General features: G+C 45.5%; 1 protein-coding gene across 2 annotated transcripts in view; it reads right to left on the reverse strand.

Annotated features, from left to right (window-relative positions):
• LOC134935167 (cocaine- and amphetamine-regulated transcript protein-like) overlaps nucleotides 1-25219 on the reverse strand; it is a 90507-nt gene that overhangs the window by 16481 nt on the left and 48807 nt on the right. For both annotated transcript variants that reach the window (XM_063930401.1, XM_063930399.1), the window contains exon 2: nucleotides 8935-9029. In XM_063930401.1, coding sequence (XP_063786471.1) covers nucleotides 8935-9029 — 95 coding nt within the window. The remainder of the gene's footprint in view (nucleotides 1-8934; nucleotides 9030-25219) is intronic.

The following is a 25219-nucleotide window of genomic DNA, read 5'->3' on the forward strand; positions in this document are numbered from 1 at the left end:
GGGCTTTAGCATCTTGCTGGAATTCCCTACCGACTTGTTAAGGACTTGAGCACCTGCGGGTGAAGGCCCCACTCTCCTGGATGGAGGTAATTTCTGCTGAGGAAGTCCGCCTCCCAGTTGTCTACTCCCGGAATGAAGATTGCCGACAGCGCCACCACGTGTCTTTCTGCCCAGAGGAGAATTTTTGTTACCTCTGACATTGCAGCTCTGCTCTTCATACCACCCTGTTGGTTTATGTATGTTATGGCCGTCACATTGTCCAACTGAACCTGAATGGCTTGATCTTGAAGAAGATGGGATGCCTGTAGAAGGGCATTGTATATGGCCTTTAGTTCCAGAATGTTGATCGGAAGAATGGCTTCCTGACTTGATCATTTTCCTTGGAACTGTTCCCCCTGAGTGACTGCTCCCCAACCTCTGAGGCTTGCATCCATGGTTAGCATAATCCAATTTTGAATCCTGAACCATCGACCCTTGGTCAGGTGAGAAGTCTGGAGCCACCATAGAAGAGAAATCCTGGCTTTTGGCGACAGACATATCCTCTGGTGCATGTAAAGATGTGATCCGGACCATTTGTCCAACAGATCCAGCTGGAATGGCCTGGCATGAAAACTTCCATACTGCAGAGCCTCGTAAGAGGCTACAATTTTCCCCAGAAGGCAAATGCACAGATGCACCGATATCCGGGTTGGTTTTTGGACATCCCGCACCATTGACTGTATTACCAATACCTTTTCCAACAGAAGGAACACCTTTTGTTCCTCTGTATCCAGGATCATTCCTAGGAAAGGAAGCCTCTGTGTAGGTTCCAGGTGGGATTTTGGCAGGTTCAGAATCCACATGTGATCCTGGAGAAGTCTGGTTGAGAGGGCAATGCTGTCCAACAACCTCTCCTTGGAAGTCGCTTTTATCAGCAGGTCGTCCAGGTATTGTATGATGTTCACTCCCTGTTTGTGGAGGAGAAACATCATCTCTGCCATCACCTTGGTGAAAACTCTCGGTGCCGTGGAGAGGCCAAATGGCAGGGCCTGAAACTGGAAGTGACAGTCCTGCAGTGCAAACCTTAGATACGCCTGATGAAGCGGCCAAATCGGAATGTGAAGGTACGCATCCTTGATGCAGAGAGACACCAGGAATTCCCCCTCCTCCAGACCTGAGCTCACCGCTTTCAGAGACTCCATCTTGAACTTGAACACCTGTATATACGGGTTCAGTGACTTGAGGATTAAAATGGGCCTTACCGAACCGTCCATTTTCGGTACCACAAACAGGTTGGAATGAAAACCTTGATTTTGCAGGAGAAGAGGAACTGGAACAATGACCTGAGTCAGTACCAGTTTTTTAATTGCTGCTTGTAAGGTCGAACTGGCTTCTGGAGAAGCTGGAAAGACGGATTTGAAGAATCTGGGAGGTGGGAGTAACTGAAACTCCAGTCTGTATCCCTGTGCTATAAGATCTTTGACCCAGGAATCCCGGCATGACGTTGCCCAAATGTAACTGAATCAACGTAACCGGGCTTCCACCTGCCTGTCTTCCAGGCAGTGTGTTCCACTGTCATGCTGAAGACTTTGAGGAAGCAGACCCTGAGGCCTGTTCCTGAGAACCTGCAGCTGCGGGTTTTCTGGGTTTACGTCTATTACCTTTGAAGGCTGTAGAAGAACCCTTGGATTTGCCCTTGAATATAGCCGTCCGAAAGGACTGCAGCATTGGAGCAGAGTAGGCTTTCCTAGCCAGGGTAGCTGTAGAAGGAAGGTATGTAGACTTACCCACCGTAGCCTTGGATATTAGCTTATCCAGTTCATCCCCGAACAGGACCTCTCCTGTGAAAGGCAGATTTTCCACTCCTTTCCTGGAGTCCACATCCGCAGTCCACTGGCGTAGCCACAATCCCCTGCTGACACTGTCATGGCAGTGGTGTGTGCGTTGAGCACACCAATTTCTTTTATGGTTTCCACCCAGGGCTGTTTCTAGCCAATTTGGCTCCCAGTGTGAGATTTAAAAATGCGACCCCCCATGACATTAAAAAAAATGTGCCCCCCCCCACACCTAGATTTTTTAAAAAACTTGTGCGTGCACCCGGCAAAGGGGTGTGGCCTCATCTAAATGGGTGTGGCCTCATTTAAATGGGCATGGCCTCGTCTGAAAAGACTACCTCACAATCCAGTTTTTGACCCTGCTCCAACAGATCACGACCACAGGAAAAAAAAATTCTACCATATTAAGCCCCACACAGTAATGCCCCCTGCACCATATTATGCCACACACCGCAATGCCCTTGATACATTAAATCCCCACCACTATGGCAGGCAAGAGTCCCCATTTCACACATTACGGCAGGTGTCCCCATTTTACACATTGAGAGAGAGAGAGAGAGAGAGAGAATACTTACAGAGGCGATTACCGCTCTTCGGCCCGACTCACCAGTCGCTCCTCGCGCCGGCCTTTCCCTCTTCCTAACTTGGATCCCCCTCTGTACTCCGCTCGGGGGGGGGGGGGAGTTTCGCGGGGTGACGGGGTTGCGTCGTGACGTAACTACGCAACCGCATCATTCCGTGAAACTCCGCCCCACGAGCGGGTTACTCGGGGAGAACTAGGAGGGGGAAGCAGGGAGCCACAGTTAGTGCTGCGGCGGGCACCCAGTGCGGTTGCACTGCTCGCCTGCCCCAAGAAACGGCCCTGTTTCCACCATAAAGTTATCAGAGTCCTGGATATGCTGTAGGAGTAAAAGAATATCGTCCCTGGTTAAGGAATCTAAACCATCAATTAGGTTACCTGACCATTTAGCGATGGCCCTAGTGATCCATGCACAAGCAATAGTGGGTCTCTGGCCCACCCCTGCCGCCATGTATAAAGATTTGAGAGTGGATTTCTTTTTAGTATTAAAATAAGATTTCTCCTCTACCTCCTCTGTCCTGTGATGAATGTGCAGGACAGTTCTGATAGCCTCAATGAGGGCCTGAATCCCCTGTGACAGGACAGCATCCCCCCACTCGCATCCACTTCACCCCCCTCTGGATCTGATGTATCAGGATCAGTATCATCCTGTACGATTTGGGCCAGAGTACACTTTTGTGGGCAAATGGCGAGGGCTTGAGACGCAGGCATGTGAGCTTAATCTTTATTTATCAGATCATCCATAGACTGCTGTAAGAATTGCGTCTTCTCATTATGAGACAGTTTAGTAGAAATATTAGATATCATCCCTTTTATGGAAGCTAACCATAGGGGTTCAGCCCCACTGGACTGGGAGTGAGCACTATCCTGAGTACAGGGTAGTGAGTCTCCAGGGGATGAGAGACATTCCGCTGTATAAGAAACACAGTCCCTGGACATGATTGTGCAGGGACACCCACACACACAGACACCAGGTGAAAACACAGTATATGTAGGCAGGGTCTTCAGAGAGACACAGAAGTCAGAGCCAGCCACACAGTGCCCCTTTAACAAAAGTGAAACTTAGCTGGGTCGCAAGTTCTAACACCTCAGTAGTGCTTATAATCTTAACACTGCTCCCCCCATTCACTAAGACCCCCTGGTACCGCTGAGGAGATTTGGAGTCCTTGTGGAGGAGCTGCACTTCCCTGTGAATGCTGCCTGCATGAGCTACAGAGGGAAAATGGTGCCGGGGAGCTGTAGGATCCGCTCGGAGTGAAGCCCCGCCCCCTGTAATGGCACGCGGCTTCCCGCATTTATTATACTGGCCTGAGGTAATATAATGTCCAACCAAGGGTTAAAACCCCTGTTAGATAGTTGTGGCCAGTGTGGGTATCAATGGTGGCTCAGCACGCCCCTCACAGCGAGACACACTGCAGTGTGTGCCTTCTGAGCCCCCTGGAGTGCAGCCTGTACTCAGAGCTGCACTCCCACCCTTGTGCCGCCATTCCCGCCGGCGACCCGCTAACCGGGACGCTGGAGCTGTACTCACCACTCTTCTGTCTTCAGGCTCTGCTAGGGGGTGGCGGCGTGCTGCGGGAGGGTACGCTGCGCCGTGGTGTGGTTTGCGAATGCCTCCCTCAGGAGCTCAGTGTCCTGTCAGCAGAGAAACGGGACCATTAACTGTAAGGAAGTTGGGCTGTTCTCCCCCCCTAAGTCCCACGAAGCAGTCAGACTGCTGCCAAAACAGACCTGACTGAAAAAAAAACATTTAAAATAAAAGGTGAAAAACTCTTCAGGCGCTCTCCAAAGCGTGACCGGCTCCTCCGGGGACATTTTATAAACTGAGTCTGGTAGGAGGGGCATAGAGGGAGAAACCAGCCCACACTATTGATTTCTTAAAGTGTCCATGGCTCCTAGTGGACCTGTCTATACCCCATGGTACTAATGTGGACCCCAGTATCCTCTAGGACGCAAGAGAAATACCTCTGCGATTCTTGACTTCCAAGGTAGTTGGACGATGATAGTGCTTGGCTGGATTCCCCGTTCTCCCTTCAAGAATTAGAACAGGCCCTTAAAGAGACGCCTTCTGGGAAGAGTCCAGGCCCCTGACGGTTTTACTATTTCATATTACAAATCCTTTAAAGATTCTCTCTTGCCCAAAATGCTGAATGCTTTCAATGAAATTTCTGATAATTGTGTGTTTTCACCCCACACATTAAAGGCCTTCATTACGGTCATACCTAAGGAGGGTAAAGAACCGACACAATGTGCCAGTTACCGCCTGATATAACTCCTCAACACAGACATCAAACTGTTTGCCAAACGTATAGCAAACAGGTTGAAGTTGTTGCTCCCTAATGTTATTAATTCGGACTAGGTGGGATTTGTTCCTGGGAGGGAAGCTTGGGACAACACAACTAAAATCATTGATTTGATACATCTAGCTTCATTAGGCCGTGACCCAACAGTGGTGCTGTCTACCGATGCAGAGAAGGTGTTTGATAGAATTAGCTGGGTCTTCATGGAAGGGGTTTTGAGACATTTAGGACTAGGTGCCATTAGTCTTAGCCACATTCCAGCACTCTATAGCTCCCCTACAGCGAGGATCCAAATTAATGGGGCCTTATCTGCACCAGTTTTTTTTTTTTTTTTTTCAAAATGTTTTAATTATGATCTCTCACATTACAGAAATGAAAACATATCAATTCGAGACAAAGAATATTGAAATAGTATTGTATAACAGTTTGGATACAGGGTCAACCTGACAAAAAATAATAAGATACAGAATATTCAATCTCGTATTAGAACAAGGAGAGATCAAAACACATTTTCAAAATTTTCCTCAAATAAAACCTTTAAACATTCCAATAAAAAGAACGTATGTGTAACAGGTAATGGCGGAGAATGAAAAGAGTGGCCAAACTGTAAGAAGATAAAGAAAAAAGGTAAATAGAGTAATGGTTCTCCACCGGTATAGATACATCACATCAAAACCTCCAGATATAAACACAATAACTAAAATAAAATAAAATAAAACAGAAAATATGTAATGCCCGCTAGGAGTCACGGGCCGTCTATCCATTCACAGAGCTATCCCCAAATCCAGGGGACCAAATACCCAATCGACCCGGCAGACAACAGAATACAGAAAGAAGTGGAGAGAGAACTAAAAGAAGAAATAGGGAGATATAATATTCAAAGACCCAAGCGGTTTGGATGGTCTATAGTGCGGAGTAGATACCATGAAGTAGACTGGAAGCATTTTTGAATTGCCTGCTTAGTATTCATGGGAAGTGCCAAAATATAGTTATCCCAGCATTGGAACAGAATAGGGGTAAGCTTTTCCTTATGGATTGATGCCTCCAGCCAGTCCATGGTAAATAAAAAATAATAATCTAGAGGTCACCATTGAGAGAGTGGGGGCTGTGTTATGAATCCACTGCTGTAGAATTGTTTTCCTACTAGCCGCTGATAATATCATTAGAAGTTTTTTGTTGGTCCTTGGGATGGCTGTCTGATCTGCCAAATAGCCAAAACAGTGCCCAGGAAATAGTACAACGGAAAGATATGCCTAAGGTCGCAGTTCCATATCGATGTACCTTATGCCAAAACTGTTTTACCGAACCACAAAATCACAAAAACAATGCAGAAGATCCGCCCCATCCATTCAACATTTAGTACATCTCGTCTCTTCCGAAATGCTCATTAAAAATCGGTGTTTAGGTGAAATATAAGCTCTATGGAGCATTTTATAGGCCATTTCTTGGTACGAGCTAGCTGGAATAAGTTTCAGAGTTAACTGGAAATGGTCTAAGAGGGAGTCAGGGGTGACTGCGGAACAGTTCTGGAAGATCCGTGTCTGGATTTATTTCTATGCGGATACGTGCATATATGGTCGAGATAGAGTCGAATTCAGAGTGGAGAAGTGTGTCAAGGGGATTAAGAAAGTCCTAATCTGTCAATTTGGGCAAAACAGTTTTAAGATAGTGGATTGCCTGGAAGTAAGAAAACTCATGTTGGAGATGCAAGCCATATTTATCCCTCACCTGCGCAAAAGATAGTGGGAGGCGAGAGGCATTAAGCAGGCTACGCAAGTTACGGATACCAGAAGAATACCAGGCAGTAAAGGGCCTCAGAGCCCTCCCCTCCTGAAACTCCAGGTTCCCAACTAGAGGTAGCGAAAGTGAATAAAGATATTGAAGTTTAAGAGGTTTCCTCGCCATTCTCCACGCCTGTATAATAGGAAATAACAGCAAGTTATTAGTTATATTCAAGGCCAATTTGGAGGGTCTGGCATGGAGAAGATAGCTGAGGGATAAAGGAGTGCAGAATTGAGAATCCAGAATGGAATCCGTATAATAGTTATTATCGCCAAGCCAATCCATAGCAATGCGGAGAAGACAGGCAAGATTGTATTGTTTGATATTGGGTAGGGTGATTCCACCTCTAAGTACCGTTTGGGATAATTTTTTCATACTTATCCAGGGTCACTTGCCAGACCAGATGAACTTGGAGATAGAGGCATTCAGGGAGGACAAATCCGAATTGGACAATAATAAAGGAGTCATTTGTAAAATATAAAGAAGTTTTGGGAAGCAGGCCATTTTAAATAGGTTGCAGCATCCCAGCAAATTAAGGGGGAGGGACTGCCAAAGATCAAGCTCAGTTTTTATCTTGCGCAAGACCGGGGTAATATTGAGCCTATATAGATGGCAAGGATGAGAGGGGAGTGCGACACCTAGAAAGGTTACATGGGTAGTGGCCCATTTAAAGGGAAAAGTTTCTCCCCATCCCATTCTGACCTGTCCACACATGGCCAATGCCTCCGACTTCCCATAATTAATAGAAAATCCTGCGAAAGAGGAAAAGCGGTCAATCGTAGTAATCAACTGCAGAATCGAATGGTGAGGGTCAGACATAAAAAGGAGAAGATCATCAGCGAATGCCACCACTTTCAATTCTTGCATACCCACGGCAATGCCCCTATAGCCTCTATGTAACAGAATATATCGTATAAGGGGCTCTAACGCTAAATTAAAAAGAAGGGGAGATAAAGGGCACCCTTGTCTGGTGCCTCTTTCCAACATGAAGGAGGGGGACGCCACATTGTTAACTAAAACTTGCGCTACAGGGTTGGTGTATATGGTCTGCATATAACGTTGCCAAAACGTTGGTGGGCAAGTACTCTAGTCAAATGAGGCCAGGCGATCTTATCAAATGCCTTTTCTGCATCCAGATTTATGATAATGTTATTTTTGGCCTGAGAGAAGTGAGTGTAAGATATTGCAGCTAAGGCCGCCCTTATTCCCCGCGTGGATTGTCTACCCTTGACAAAACCCATCTGTGCAGGCGAAATCAGGCGGGGCAAGCAAGTCTGCAGCCTGTTAGCCATTATTTTAGTCAAGATTTTAAAATCCTGGTTGAGAAGTGAAATAGGGCGGTAAGATCCTACCTGGGTGGGATCCTTACCAGGTTTCGCAAGCACAATGAGCCTTGCCTCGTTAAAACGGAGGGGAGTCTCCCCTGTCGTAAGGACATGGTTATATAGCTTCGGAAGAACAGGGAGTATATCAGCGTCCAGCATCTTATAGAATTCGGCACTGAAGCCGTCAGGACCAGGGCTTTTTCCATTAGGGAGAGACCTAATGGTGGCTCGAACCTCATCATCGGTTATAGGAGCATCCAACAAGTCTCTCTCCTCTGATGTGAGCTCTGCCAATTGTGTTACATCTAAAAATGATTGTCCATCTATTTCATTATCAGTGCCTACAGTGTATAAAGACTTATAAATGCACATAAAAGCAGAACATATGTTATTGGGATCAGAAAGAATAGTCCCAGAACTGTGCAATAAATCGACCCATATTTTGTTCCGAGGCCCTCTGACTAGATTAGCCAGAAGTTTCCCTGACTTATCCCCCATCGATGAAACTTATTCCTGCCATAGTCATAGCTTATTTGGGCTTGTTCGGTAAGAATGGTATCATAAATTTGTTTTGCCATGAGGTACTTTTCCTTGTGAGCAGGACTATCGCGTTGTTTGTAAGTACGATAAGCAAGCGTGAGTGCCGCACTCAGTTCCTGCAATTTAGAATTAATCTTCTTACGCTTAGAATTGACATAAGAAATAATGTGCCCTCGAAGGACCGCTTTAGAGGCCCCCCAAAAAAGTGGAGTATTAGATTCTTGTTCCAAATTGTCAGTGACATAATTATACCAGGTGTGTTTAAGGTGTAGTAAGAAATCCTCATAATGTATGAGATACGCTGGGAACCTCCACCATTTGGAGACACATTGAGGTAAAGCTAAATGTAGGGACAAAGTTATGGGAGCATGGTCTGAAATAATTATATCCTTAATTGAAATGTGAGAAACCTTAAAGAAGAGGTGTTTAGATAAGAAAAGATAATCGATGCAAGAGTGAGTGGAGTGTGGATGTGAGTAAAAAGAGTAGTCTCGTTGGAGGGGGTGATGTATACACCAAGGGTCTAGTAAAGTAAGTTGAGAACAAAGAGAGGAGAGAAGATTAGGAGATGGTCCGGGTCTTCTAGTACTCACCCCCGACCTGTCCATGGATGGATCGACGACCGTGTTGAAATCTCCCCATAAAATCAAATTCTGACCACCCCAAGACAAAACTCTCTGGAGAATATCTGCAAAAAAGAGGTTGTTAGATCCGGTAGGTGCGTAAAGGTTCAAAAAGGTATATACCATATTATCAATAGAAACATCTAAGAGGATAAATCTACCCTCAGGGTCAATACATTTTTTAAGGATTGAATATTGGAGATTTCTATGAAAAAGAATAGCAACACCACTGGTTTTGTTGGCATAGGGAGCAGAGACACATTCTCCAATCCAAGGGGCTTTTAGGGAAACAGAGGACTCATGCACCCAATGTGTCTCCTGTAAAAACACAATGTGAGGGGACATACGGCAGGGCCGGATTAAGCCCTTGGGGGGCCCAGGGCACCCAAGACAGGTGGCCCCCCACCAGCAAACACCCCCTGCAGGGGCAAAAGCAGGATTCGGAAGGGGGTTTCCTTTGATGCACGCGTGTGTGTGTGTGTGTGTGTGTGTGTGTGTGTGTGTGTGTGTGTGTGTGTGTGTGTGTGTGTGTGTATATATATATATATATATATACACAATGGTCGTAGTGGAAATTTTTAAGTGGGGGTATGCAAAAGTCAAGGACACAATTATGTGTGCGCCTTCGGCGCGCGGTCACACAAAAGGGGGCATATCCAGTGTAGTAGAACCCCTTATACTATCTAGTACTGGTGCCCCTTTCACCTTATAGCACATGGTACGAGCCAAAATTCACATTATAGCACACGGTACGAGCCGAAATTCACATTATAGCACACAGTACGAGCCGAAATTCACATTATAGCACACGGTACAAGCTGAAATTCACATTATAGCACACGGTACGAGCCAAAATTCACATTGTAGCACAGTGAATGAGCCGAAATTCACATTATAGCACACTGAATGAGCTGAAATTCACATTGTAGCACACTGAATGAGCCGACATTCACATTGTAGCACACTGAATGAGCCAAAATTCACATTGTAGCACACTGAATGAGCCGAAATTCACATTGTAGGACACTGAATGAGCTGAACTTCACATTATAGCACAGGGTACGAGCCGAAATTCAGATTGTAGCACACTGAATGAGCCGAAATTCACATTGTAGCACACTGAATGAGCCGAAATTCACATTGTAGCACACTGAATGAGCCGAAATTCACATTGTAGCACACTGAATGAGCCGAAATTCACATTGTAGCACACTGAATGAGCCGAAATTCACATTGTAGCACACTGAATGAGCTGAAATTGTGACAGCAGGGACAGCCAGAGTGACGACAGGGAGAGAGAGAGTGACGAGAGGGAGAGCGAGAGAGTGACAACAGGGAGAGAGAGTGACAGCCGGGAGAGAGAGTGACAGTAGGGACAGGGATGGTAACGACAGGGAGAGAAGTGACAGCAGGGGAACATTACCTCATTTGCTGCGGGTGAGCGGCGGGTGTCTGGCGGCGGTGAGCGGCTGGTGGCTGGCTGCGGTGAGCGGCGTGCGGCTGTCGGCGGTGGGTGGCGGTGATCTAGTACAGCGCTCTATACAGCCGCCAGCCGCCGCGCAGGGTCGGGGAGCAACCTGAGCAGCAGGATGGCCACTTCCCTTGCCTCCTGCTGCACTTTAATTTCCTCATTTCCGGGTCAGTGGAAGAAGTGGCAGTATACCATACCGCCGTATACCGCCCCACTTCGACCACTGTTTATATATATATATATATATATATATATACTTCAAAAGTATGTCACTCAGCGGGCTTCTTAATCACATATCACAAACGCCAGCTAGTTCAGCAACGTTTTTTACCCTTTGTCAAACAGCACATATACGACGAAAGGGTAAATTAAACCCGAAATGTGATTAAGAAGTCCGCTGAGTGCCATACTTTTGGAGGTTTATATGTGAAGGCAGTGTAAAAAGCACCACGGCTGTAGATTAAGGAGAGGGAGTGCCGGCCAATCGATTTGTATATATATATATATATATATATATGTGAAAAAGTGGAGAATAGCGCCTAGGTGTATTCAGTAAGACCCCTATAAGCAAAGGGATAAAATGACTATATGGTCACACCTAACACACCTCACATATACGTAAGTGGCAGCTTTTAAACAGTATAAAGCTAAATATTAGAAAATGAAGTATAAAAAGCGCCTGGTAGTGTTGGTGACTCACTCCTCGTGAAAAAAATTGTGATAATAAAACAGATAAATTATAGTAAACTTAGCTGCGGGTATTTCTGGTAGATGACTCTTATAGACAGCACATGTAAAGGAGAGATAAAATAGACATAGTGTGTACTGTTTTTAAAAAACCACAGGTGTTTTTCTGTATATATAACATACAATTTATAGGAACTATGCAGGTTCCAATTTTAAAGGAGAAACTATGTTTAGTTAAAAACAATAGTTTAATAGACACACTCCTGCCAGAACATGCAGGTTACACATATAGATAAAATAGTACACAAATGTGTCCTTTGTATACACACATATACACATACACATTACATAGATCTCATACACCCACATACACACAAATACATAACATACACACACATAGAAAATATACACACATACATACTGTATACACTAATAGAACATATACACATACATACAGTATACATAGATAGAGCACAAACTGTGCACACACTTACACTGAAGACTGCCCTGAGGAAAGGGGTGAGGACTGAGGATGCCACAGCCAGGAGATATTGCTGGGAGCCAGGGATAAAGTTCACCATTAGGCCCCGCCTCCACGGCAAAAAATGCCGCGATTCGCGGGTCGGTGGGGAGGGGGCGGAGCCAATATATCCTGATTCTATAACAATTATCTCTTATTAGCTCCGCTCCCGAATCGCGGTATACAGCTACAAGGGGGCGGGGCTCCGAATGCCTGCCATAGGACCAGACAGCGGTCATTGAAAACAAAAAACATTTGGGCCACCTCCCTATTCTCTCCTCTCCCCCCCCCCCCCCCCCCCCCCAAGCCCAGCCCAGCACAAAGCCAGGCAACGGCAACAGGAGAAGTCGGGGTCAAGGCTCTACGCTGCAGCAGGGAGGAGAAGACTCCCGGCTGCTGGGGAGGGAGGATTCCGCTCTGCCAGCGGGTGTGTGATGTCCCGCTCGCGGCTGTTTCGTGTGGCTCCCTCCCCACTCCTCACGGGTCAGCGGCAGATACAGGGCAGAGGGGACAGCAGCACCGGAGCGGTGCAGAGCAGCTTCGGCTGGGGGGCCCCTTATGCCAGGGGGGCCCGGGGTACTGACCCCCTTGGCACCCCCCTTAATCCGGCTCTGACATACGGGAGAGATGACTGAGTACCTTCTTGCATTTGATGGGGCTGTTAAGACCCTCCACGTTCCAGGATATTATATTAAAATCAAAAAGTGGGGCGACTACCGGGCCAGAAGGTTGGAAAGTAGCATGGTCAGTCATACTATCCCACCCCCGTAGATGGAGAGTAGAATATCAAAATTTTATAGGTAAAACGGTCCTGTTTCAGTGAGCAAGGAGGGACCAACCTATGGAGGATCGAGACACAGCATCCCAGCAGGTAAAGAAAAACAAAAAACAAACAAACAAGAACATTAAACTAACAAACATGAAACAAGTAGAGGCATAGCCTCCGGCATACATAGATGGTATGCCAACATCATACCCTTAACACCGTGTGACCCGTAGGCGATAACAATTGAAAAGAAGAGTAAACTTTAAGTAGGATTTAACAGTCAAGTATCAAGATGAGCAAAATGGGCCTTCGCCGCCAATGGATCATCGAAGAAGAGCGGTTTTCCATTAACAAAAACTCGAAGGCGAGCTGGATACAGCAACGAGAACTTGACTTTGTCTTCAAATAACTGTTTGCATAGCAGAGCGAATTCTCTGCGTCTATTAGCGACATAAGCGGAAAAGTCCTGGAATATAAGTAATCTCTCTCCCTTGTAAAGAAGAGCTTCTGACTTCCGGTAGTGGTCTCAGAGCTTGGATTTATCCGCGTAATTGAAGATCCTCATAATAACAGGACGAGGGCGTCCGGCAGAGTCTTTACGTTCAGGTCCTATTCTATGAGCCCTTTCAATGGCTAATGGCGGTCCTTGAAGGCCCATATATAATTTTTCCGGTAACCAGGTAGAAAGAAGGTCTAGCAACGCATGGCCCTTCACCGACTCCGGAATGCCCACCACCCTCAGGTTGTTTCGACGGCTCCGTCATCGAGCTTATCAGTGAGGCAACTAATTTCCTTAGTTTGGGCCTCTATGGTGGTCTGTGCAGACTGTAGGTCGTCCTCCAACTTGGAAACCCTCTGCTCGACTTCATCCAAGCGGCTGAAGAGGCCCCAGCACCGCAGCAATGTCCGGTGGTTTCATTTTAGGCTGTTTAGTAACCATAGTGTTAGTACGTTTCCGTTGGGAATGAGAGCGGGTGGTGGAGCAGTCAGAATCGGAAGAATTTCTGCGGAAGGTGTCCTAACGTGCGCTCGGAGTAGGACCAGAGGAGGACATTGGCGTGGACACCAGGAACTTTTCCATGTGAGGTCATAAGAGACAAATATATATTGCAGGCAACAGTAGTGGGCGCAGAGAGTAGATTAGTAAGGGTCACACCAGTGAAAGGGATAAACTAGAGAGCTACATCACACAATGAGGTGAATAGACATGTCAAAGTTCCGTGTAGCAGAGGCGTGTAGAAGCAATGTGTCCGAGTAATACACGTTACATCTCGATGTAATAGAGCATTATAACAGGAAATGACGACAATGAGCAGGCCATTAAAATATACTGCAATAGACAAAAGCAACGCCTGCAGCGCCATCCGTGTAGCGGCGAACACCAAGCAGAGTGCAATTCAGACGACAAGCATTAGTGTCTCTGTGAACTGTAAGAGAAAGTGGGCGCTCTATAATGTGGATATCTTCAGGCCTCCACAGCGGCGTTGTATATACAGCAATGGGCTCCCAAGACAGAATGGCAGTGGGGCTATGCGACCGTAGCGAGGTGTCCGCGGCCTCAGGCCATAAGAACTAGCAGCAGGGTCATTGAGCAGTGAGGGGGAGGCATCCCACCCTCTTCTCAAGGTGCAGTGTAATGTCCTGGGCTAGCGGCCCACCTCCGGTGTCCAGGCACACACAGTTAAGCTGGCAGAGTGTGACAGAAATGGCCATCAGGCTGAGTAAATATGCAGCAGCTATCAGCTCCCTCTGGCTGACTAACACTATTAAGCTGCCAGTGAGGTATGCAAAGCCTGTCATGTATTGTATCTGACTACACCGAGGGTGCCATACCTGTGTGAGGCCAATGAAATGCGTCCGGAGGTCCAGCGGCTCAGTCATGAAGTCGAGGTCCCGGCTGCAATAGGGGGAGCAGGCCGCAATCCGCGGGAGCCTCCACGGCGCTCCCCGACTCCACAGCCTTACTCCGTCAGGAGAGCGCTCGATGTGTCGCGGGCCGGACGCAAGCAACTTCCGGTCCGGGCTTCGTAACAGCGCAAGGCCCCGGCTTTACTCCCGGCGCAGGCCGCAACCAGAACGGACCCATAAAAGGTCAGCCGGCTCTGCAGTGTGCACCAGAGGAGACCCACAGGTTCGTAGGGGTGGTGATGAGGCCCCAAAACCACCAATCGGGAGCCAAGGAGATCTGAAAAGATAGCGGCGGCCGGGAGCTATTGGAGAAGCACGTCCACCCCGGTTAACAGCTTGGCCACGCCCCCCATCTGCACCAGTTTCGATTAGGAATGGCACTAGACAGGGTTGTCCTCTCTCACCCCTTATTTTCACTCTATGCATGGAGGCTTTATCTGGTTCTATTAGATGCAATCCCGATATTTCTGGTCTTAAAGTGGATGGCAGAGAATATAAGCTTGCACTAGTTGCAGACGATCTGTTGGTTGTCCTATTGAATCCGATTGTCTCAATTCCCAACCTCATGGATGAATTTAGTAATTTTGGTTCCCTGTCTAATTTTAAAATTAATTTTTCTATGTCTATGTCAGTGAATGTGTCGGCTCCTTCTCGATCCCTGGAAGGTCTTAAGAAGTCTTTCCCATTTACCTGGCATCCCAATAGCTTTAAGTATTTGGGAATCACACTAAACACCGATCTCATGTGTCTTTTTGCCGAGAACTTCAAAAAATACTTACCACACTTTGCTCTGAATTTAGTGACTGGGGCAACAGAAGGCTCTCTTGTCTGGGAAGACTTAGTGTAATTAAGATGAATGTGCTGCCTAGGGTCTTGTATCTTCTCCAGACGCTCCCAGTTCATATTCCTAAGACCTGGTTCCGGGAGCTGCACAATGCGAATAGGGACTGGCCGCGTTTCAAACATGCTATACTTTTCCGCCGCAAACATATGGGAGGCCTTCTGTTGCTCCATTTCTCTTTGTACTATGATGCCATTGTCCTTAACAGGGTAATGGAATGGTCTTGAATGACTGACATTAAACAACGGGTGCTTATTGAGAACAACACCATAGCCTCACCAATAGGCCATTTCCCCTGGCGCTCAAGAATACCTGTTGTCTCCCATCCCACTGTTGGCCCTACTCGAACATGTTGGAGCAGATTAAGGGCCTTCCAGTACGTGTCTTCCAAGTTCTCCCCCCTGACCCCACTGTTTAATAATTCTAATTTTCCTCCTGGTGTCTCCGGTTGGGGGTTTGAGGCATTAGAATGTAAGCTCTCACGAGCAGGGCCCTCTTCCCTCATGTGCTTATCCTTTTCTTACTTTAATAATATTCAACTGCACCAAATCCAGCAGTCTTCTGCCACCTGATACTTATTCCAGTGTCATCTGCTGATGTAGCTATGTTTATTTACCCTGTACTTGTCCTATATTGTCATCAACTGTAAGTTGCTGTTTTCCTGCTTGATTATTTGTTTATGTACTCTGTAATTGGGCGCAGCGGAACACTTGTGGCGCCATATAAATAAAGGATAATAATAATAATGGACATTGAAAGGGGTGTCACGTGTCGGCCAGCTGGTGGAAGGTGGGAAGATGCTTCCTTTTTCTACCGTGCAGTTGAAGTGGAGTCTTCCGCCATCTGAGATTTAGAGGTACCTTCAGTTGAAGCACTCCGTAGCGTGGAGCAAAGTTAGCCCTGACAACACTAGACCCATGATAGTATTTGTGACCATGTGCCTGGATTCTGCCCGTCCAGGGCATTTCCTTTCAAAATGTTATAGACTCCTGATTGAAAATATGTTCCCGGCCCTTCCTAAATACACTAGAGATTGGGGACAGGACCTACAGATTGACTTAACAGAGGAGGACTGGACAAATAGTTTTCAGGCCACCTTTGTTAGCTCGACCAGCTACTCAGTGATTGAGACGCAATTTAAAGTTTTATCGTGTTGGTATAGACACCAAAAATGTTTCCTGGTGTACCAGATAAGTGTTGGCGATGCAACACCGAAACGAGCTCCCCAATTCATATCTGGTGGGATTGTCACTTACTTCGCCCCTTTTGTAATAAAGTAATTTTAATTTCTAAGTTATTTGTGGGAACTGAGGTTCCTTCTGAGCCCGCTTTCTGACTTCTTAACTTAGTTGCTGGCTCTCTGACAACACATAAAAAATACCTTTTAAAATTTCTCAATAGTGCAGCTAAAGCTGTGATCCCTGTTCATTGGCGTAGTATTGCCCCTCCCTCAGTTAAGGAGTGGTTTAATAGGATAGACATGTATATGTCAAAGGAGGTGATAATGCTAATTTAGATTACCTTATAACCTTCACTATATGGGTAAGAGACTCAGTACGCAATTGGCGTATGGGGTACCGTAAGGGTACGCGCTTAGCGTAGCATACGCTAAGCCGTGATCGAGACGCACATGCGGCACGCTCGCTCACAGCTTAATGCGTGGTGTCGAGCACGCTATAGGCGGGCGACTACCGTAATGCTACGCTACCAGCGTAGCGGACGCTCGAGACCACGAGGAGATCACGAGCGGCGCAGACGCTCACAAGATGACAATCAGTAAACCTTGAATGTAACACACAGAAAGGATACTCTTATACTGTAAACCTTGTACTGAAACACTGTAGCGATATAACGCTGCTTAACCTTGTTAACACTAAAGCTGTTTGAGCGATCGAGACGCTCCTATTACCCTCTGCAATGTAATGAACACACGATACCGTGCTAAGGTTCCAACACCTTTACTAGCAAGCTTTTAGTTATATCGAAAAGGGGTAAACAGTTTACAAGTCATACACTACATGCTAACATATAATTCTAACAGATTATCTAGACAGAAATATACAATAACGTTACAATCTTATACTAAACAGAGAGAGAGAGAATGAATGGCCAATACAAACAAAGAGCGAGATGATTACAGAGAATTACTTACACACACTGGGAATGATCGCTGCGCCAGTCCTGGTACCAGCTCCGAGTTAGTCAATATGAAAACCGTTTGTGGAGTGAGAGAGACTGAGCTGTCCAGGCTGGCTGATCTTATATACACTGCATACAGTATACTACAAAGGGACCTATAATCTCATTGTTCATTGGACACAGGAATGTCTCCTCGCATTATAACAAAAGGTCATAGGTTAGTTTGAACAGGTGGGCTGTGACTATTTCAAACAGCTCAGGTGGGAGGGAATCTCCGGATTCCCGCCGCATGGATAATGAACTGCAAATATAGGATATGTCCAGAAACTACTAATGGCCATAACTAAACGCAGGAGCGTTTAATCTTTACCTAACCAACACCGGATTGTTGCTATTAAAATACTCTTCGGTTAGGTACCAGACACAACTGTTCTACCTTAATCAGACCCTTTGTATCACGTAAAGAGGGATTCCCAAGTCCGTGAACAAGTCACATTAAACAAACTTACAGTTATCACTAAGGGGAACATTACCTATAAAACCTGCTATATGGATTTATTAAGGAGCGATTGAGTTGCCCGCTAGACGCACACAAACTCTACCGTAAATGCACATACCACGCGCCAATGCGCACGGCCGTAGGAGCTCCATTACGCAGCTGCGAGTATCCGCACGCACGGGAGAGAATGTGCACGTGCAGCAGGCACACGCATGAGGTGAATATATGGCAACGTGTAGCATGATATTTTTCTGACTTTGACAGTCCACCCTTTGGCAGTCATCATTAACTGCCACTTCCTAAAACAGTTCAAAAAGAGAAAAATATATGTCATGTGTAAATACATTTCTATGGTTGGGTAAGGGAGAAGAGGATCAGGTGGGAAAAAGGTATGACCTAGTGAGATAGTAGAAGCATGTGTGTATGAATCCATGTTTGAGGGGTCATGTATCATCGTGCCGTACGTGTTTTAAATCAAGCTTCGAGGTATTGCGAAGTATACATTTGAATTCCTTCTTATCCCGTATTACGGGTCTGTGGATGGGCTGTCAAACTTTACTGAGCTCTTTTCGGCTTTTGGTTGCAACAAAATGGGGGAGCACATTTTAGTTGATGATACATGAATGGGGGGATATGTGAGTGCTGATATCTGTGCCTATATTCCCTATCGACTATGTGTGTCATTACATGAAGGTTGTAGTGGTGAAGATAAGAAGCAATTATGGTAAATGCAGTCATAAACTATGTGAGTTTAATATACATTTGCTGATTGAGGTCTTGTCTGATGTCTTGTCTCGATGTACATGTTGACTGTAGTCTCCCGATGCTTTTGCTATAATTGCTGAGCAAAAAGCTTTCTCAATGTCCATAGACTTACAATCTTTAAAATATTGGGCTATCGTGAAAGTTAAAGTCACTAGGGAAAATGGGGGTCTATGGCATTGTCCATCAATGGTCTGTGTAAAAGGTTGTCAAATTCTTCTTCCAAGCGGATGTCTTTGTACCTTGGAGGAAAACAAAGGAGAAACGGGTGAAAGAAACGGACCGTGGAATCACATTTTCATCACAACATTGTCTCTATCGTTGGGTCATAAATCAATTTAGTCGTTGTTAGTACAGTGTCCTCGCTCCTTAGACTCATCACCCTGGTACTGTTTCTACGCTTCGCTAAAACCCGAACGCATCTAAATATCAGACCGACCAATATGATGACACCCAGAATACACAAAAGAAATTTCCCTACATCCATAATAATACCTTGGGCCCATTCTCCTAAACCAGAGAACCAATTTCGTGGGTTCAACCATGACACCCAACTGGTCAGCTCATTACCCACAGCAGCAAGGGTGAGATTGTGTTTCCTTCGGAACTCCCATTTTAATTGTAAAATGTCATCCATCTTTTGGTCTATGACCTCGACCGGGTCCTCAGTGCTGTTTGTAATATACGTGCAACACTTTATTCCATATTGAGTAGCCAAGGTGACACAATACCCGCCTGTCACTGCTGTGAGATAATTGAGAATCATCCTATGCTGAACCAGTTCTGTTTTGTAGGCTTGTAACTCTCTTCCAGTATACCTGAATGTGTCGTCATACATTTCACTGATATTGTCTAATAAATTAGCAAGCGCAGATATATATCTATAGTTTAACACTCCCCTGGCGGTACGAGTGATATCTAACGCGATTAGGAATTGAATCCCGGTGGATTCATGGATCAGGTCAGAGGCCGGATGCTCTGTTCTTTCTATCAGGTGCCGTTTAACGATGTGCTCGTAATGAGTGTGAGTATAAGGAGCTTGGGCACCACAGTGAATATCTTTAATTTTAGTGTGGGATACAGTCATTACCTCAGGCAGTACTTTTCCAATATAACATAACCCTTCTGAGTTTGGGGCAAGCCACTTATACGCCTTCCTCCCGCATATGAAATATGCATCATCGGGGAGAACATATGGGACAGAGTATGACATTACCATGTTACAAATTCTCCATGTGAACTCTCCTAACCCTAATTCTCCCATCTGTTTAGTACACGTATCAGTTTGTACGATCTGTGCACAGTATCCTGGTGATACTTCTCCAACTCGCATGATCCTACTTCCTAAGGTGTACCTATACCGAAAGAATTTCCTATGGTCGGCTATCTGGCGTATAAGTTCTGTTTCTATAGGCAATCTGTCGGCTCTATGTGAGAATGTCATGGTTTGATTACTCCATGACACTTCCCAATTTCCCGGCTTTCGGGGATTGGAAATGTTAAAGCATACTAAGGATCTATCCACATGATACTGGTGGAGCTTCAAACTAGGAGGACTAGAGATATTAAACCTCCTGTCCACCGGCCTCCCACCGCTTAGCTCAAGTACCTCTCCTACAGTTAAAGGGAATGGTACTAGTCCTGATTTGCTATGGCCTTGAGGTACTTGAGAGCATACCCAACAATCTGTCTGATTTAACACTTTACCCACTAAGGAGTGATAGTCACTCAATGGATGCCGGTCCATATGGATATTAAAACTGGATTGGCATTTCTTGATGCACCCATCCTCGACTATACTGTCACAGTGTTTACAGATGCAGTTCTCTTTAGCTAACAATCCTTCACAATGTCTATAAATAACATGGCTGCTAGATCGTTTTCCGTTACTCGCCTTTGCTCGGTGATTGTGTTTCTATTGGAAATTTACGCCTCCGTCTCTGTCATCAGAAACCCATTCCGGATCCTTTCTCGACCTCACTGGTACTCTCACCAAAACAGACTGCTCTGGTCAACATCATGGTTAACAGGAAAACACGGACTGCAGTCTCTTGGGGCGAGTCCATCTTACAGGAGGAGAAAGAGAAATTTGTAATGGGGGTACAAAAAATACTTTGAGGGGAAAGAAAAATGTTACGATGTCTTTTGTCCTCTAGTCTTGTTGTTCTTCTTGCTCTGCTGTCATCTCAAAGGTGCTGTCTCTCAGTCTTCCAAACGAACACTCCGGTGATACAATATTCCTTCCAAATCAGCGATCTCCCTGTAAGGAGCAAAAATCTTGCATTACCACTTGTCCAACTGATGTGTGACATACCACCTCCAAAACATGGGAAAGAAGAGAAGAGAGAGAAGGAAAAAAAAAAAAACGAGAGAGAGAACAATTCATCACATTTTACATTAAACAACAAACAAAAAAAAACATTGTCAGATCTTCTGTTCACCATCAGGCTGTCACACCTACATGTCCAATGGTATCTTTGCATAGTCTCTCCCACCAGTATTTCCATACTTCACCCTTTGTATCTGGCCAGGATACATCGATGCTGGTAGGTCATACAGGGGTTTGGTAGACTTCTGAAAAGGTCAGGTAGTCAGGTGATGTTGGAGCTGTTGTGGTGAACGTCAGAGATGGGGAAAAAGAAACATTTTACAGATACATTACAATTTTTTTTTACCTGGTCATTCCTGTGTCTTCAAGGAATGACCTCCCCATTTATTAACTGTTACCTCAGGCTTTCTATCAGTCCTAATGATCACCTTTCCTGATTGCAACTTATAGGTGTAACTCAAAATTTTACATATGTGGTACCTGATTACAATTTCATTTTTCATGTCGTAACTCTGCTCGTGTTCTTGTCTAGGGGGTCTGACTTTATGTGGGCTGTTACAGTTGCTGGCATGATGCCCTTCTCTTTTACAAAGATAACAAGCCCTGGGCTTCCTCCAAGTGCCAGTGACTTGAGGTCTTGGTTGATTTGATGCCTCCTCAAACGCTTGGATGCTCATCACCATCAACCGCTTTCCCTGTACTTCCCTGATTCCTTGGATACCATGGTTATGTTGTTGTCTTGGGGGTTGATATACCTTCTGTAAATTTCTTGATCTACAATCTCTTGCATAATGACCTTCCTTCTGGCAATTATAACACCTTATCACCTTGGACTTACCCACAGGGATCTGAGGCTCCTTACGTCTCTGTGTTTCCCTGTGCTTGCTGATGTTTTGCTCATGCCCAACAGCGGACTTTCTTAATGCAGCCACCGAGATATTTCTCCAGTTTGGGTTGGTGGTCTGTACCCTTGTTCTCAACACTTCCTTTAAACCATCCATTAACACAAATACTGCTACTTCTCTGTGCGGTGCACTTGTTTCGATGTTTTCTATACCTGTATACCTAGTCATGTCCTGCAATGCCCGTTGGAAATAATTAAAAGTACTTTCCCCTTCGTTTTGTCTTATGGAGAAGATTTTGTTCCACTCGACAATGGCTGGGAAATATACTTCTAACTGTCGGTTGATCTGCTTAATACATTCCTGATTGTGTTCCTCCGTACAAGGTACCTCCGCGTCTAATTTACAATCAGCAATAAATTTCGCAGGGTCAACACTGGAGGGCAAACCTGCCCTCAGCACTGTCCGCCAATCTTTGTTGGTGGGTTCTGTGGAGTTTCCTAGTTCTTTAATAAACCTTTGACATGCAACTAGATCTTTCCTAGGATCAGGAAATTCAGACATAATTGACCTTAATTCTGTCCGAGACCAGGGACGGCGCATTGCACTGTCCTTGACGGGAATGATTCCCTGAGCGTCAGTCTTCCCATTGGGGACTGTGATCACCCTGACAGGGTTAAATTCAATTACATCATCTTGTGTTGGTTCTACAATATGAGGTACATTTGTTTGTGCGTGATATATAACACCGTACGTACCTGTGGACACGACCTCACCTGACCCTCCGTTAGGGGGTTTGATTATTGCCTTTACCAATTTGGTCGCGTCCACCTGGATGTCTTGTAGGATGGCTGCGGGAAAAGGTGCCGACATCGTGCTGGGCTCACTTTCTTGCTGGTAATCCTGAGGGAAGTTTAACATGGGGTGCAACTTGCATGGGTTAATAGTTGTACATTTAACAGTATTACAATTATCATTGTTACATTTATTACACTTATCCTTATCATCTATAATACAGTTGCTAAGTGCATTTTTATCATTCACCAGTGTGCCATTCTCTGTAACCACCCTCTCTCTCGCTGCCACATTTTTCTTACCAAAGTGAGAGTCAGCTGTGTAAGCTAATTCTCCTTGTATTTCACCTTCCTGTTGCCATAACTGTAAATAATCATTATGTTTGATCCGTCTCTTTGCAGATTTAATGAGACATATCCTTCTTCTTAGATTTTGCAACACGTCTGGGCTAAAACTGCCTACCCGTGGGAACTTTTCCCCGTCATGCACAGTCATTCTTTCCCATTCATTGCACAATACCTTTGTGTGTGATCCATTTCGGACTTCCCGGTCTGTATCACACGTTATCCTTGCCGACTCTATTGGTCGGTTTACTAAGTCAACCCGAACCGAGGTTGATCGCCCCCTACCTGAACAACTGGCCCCCATCTTTGCAGGTGCTGCTTTCACTACCTCTGACCTTCAAATCAGGATTTTCAGCGAACCCTTACAAAAACCAAGATGTCCTGGGTAGGCCGGCGGCGGAAGTTTACCGAGTACTCCACTCACTCGCCCACGTCGACCAATACGCCCACACACTGCCTTAGCGCTGGCGTACTCAACCTAGGGCCCCTGCGACCTGAACCTCTATTTACTGGAACATGTGGGTGTGATCCGAAGAGCACTTAACCCTTTCCAGTAACTATTGGTTGTTGGATAGTTCCCGAGTGACCAGCGAACCTCCCTTAAAATAAAAAAATTACACAAATCACGTTAGAATGTACAAATAGCGTTTGTGACCCCTCTAGCGTACGCAAATGGTACTGGGTCAAGTTACTAACTAATGCACACAATTACGTGCGGTACAATCGTTCTGCACATAAGCAACTAATCTTATGTGCGGAGCGACCAGTGGAATCGAAAATTGTGGCTGCGAATTCCTTCAGCCAGAGCTTAATGGCCTATATGGGTATCGCACCAACCCTTTCTGGTGTTGTGCTCCTTTTATCTATAGCGGACTTCTTAGTCTGCTGTACCTAGACCTCCTGGTCTGTGACCTCCTGGACTGTGCTACAGCAGACCTCCTGGTCTGCTATACTCTAATGCTCTTTTTTTTTTTTTATGTTTAACAAGGGATGCCTCCCAAGCCACCATGCAGTCACTTACACGTATGTACCTCACGAGAACTCGATGATTTCCTGTGGTTCAACCCCAAAAATTTTAGAAACTTATATATATGTATACACACTCTTTCACCTCATATGCTCTTTACTTTTGTTTCTGCGCAGAAATCCCTTTCATTCAGTAACACAGTCTAGTCCAGATGAGTTGTAAATTAGAGAAGGATCTATTAGCTTAAAATTTTGGACACTGAGATCGATTTGCGCTATTATCGCGTTGCCTCCTTTTCGCCTATTTAAAATAATACTATCGTGTGATTTGTATTATGTGGGCGTACCCAGACGCTCCGTTACGTAATATACGCTCCGTGCGTCGGCCCTTGCGTCGCGTACACTAGTCCCGCCCTTTGTTAGAGACACATGTACGCAAGCCAGGTATATCCACAGAAATACAATTAACACGTTTATATCAATGTAAATGATCTTTAACTGTAATCATCTACTGAACACCACACCGAACTTCCTTGTATCTTAGGCAAGCCGTGCGCGTGTTTTACAAATTACTCCTTAACGTATTAATATTACTTTTAACTACCAATAGCAACAAATCTTTCTCAGCACGTTATCAATTGTGAAATGGCAAACAGGAAGGTGATATGTGAAAATACACAAATGAAAAGAGATACAGTTGTGTGCGTGCGTGTGTACGCAAAACAGAAATAAACAGTTTTAAAAAGACAATAGCGTATTGTTCTTACCTCCGGTTCCGGATTCCACCAGCACTCCTACAACGTAGCGAAACAGACGCTTATCTAGCCAGCACTACTGCCTTCCCGCCCTTGCTGGCAGATCACGTCTGCTTTCGTCAGTGTGGATATGTGGAGGACGGACGAGCCGCCAATTGATAATGCTGATTTAGATTACCTTATAACCTTCACTATATGGGTAAGAGACTCAGTACGCAATTGGCGTATGGGGTACCGTAAGGGTACGCGCTTAGCGTAGCATACGCTAAGCCGTGATCGAGACGCACATGCGGCACGCTCGCTCACAGCTTAATGCGTGGTGTCGAGCACGCTATAGGCGGGCGACTACCGTAATGCTACGCTACCAGCGTAGCGGACGCTCGAGACCACGAGGAGATCACAAGCGGCGCAGACGCTCACAAGATGACAATCAGTAAACCTTGAATGTAACACACAGAAAGGATACTCTTATACTGTAAACCTTGTACTGAAACACTGTAGCGATATAACGCTGCTTAACCTTGTTAACACTAAAGCTGTTTGAGCGATCGAGACGCTCCTATTACCCTCTGCAATGTAATGAACACACGATACCGTGCTAAGGTTCCAACACCTTTACTAACAAGCTTTT

Source organism: Pseudophryne corroboree, chromosome 6 (assembly GCF_028390025.1).
Source record: "Pseudophryne corroboree isolate aPseCor3 chromosome 6, aPseCor3.hap2, whole genome shotgun sequence".
In the NCBI taxonomy this organism is placed as follows: domain Eukaryota; kingdom Metazoa; phylum Chordata; class Amphibia; order Anura; family Myobatrachidae; genus Pseudophryne; species Pseudophryne corroboree.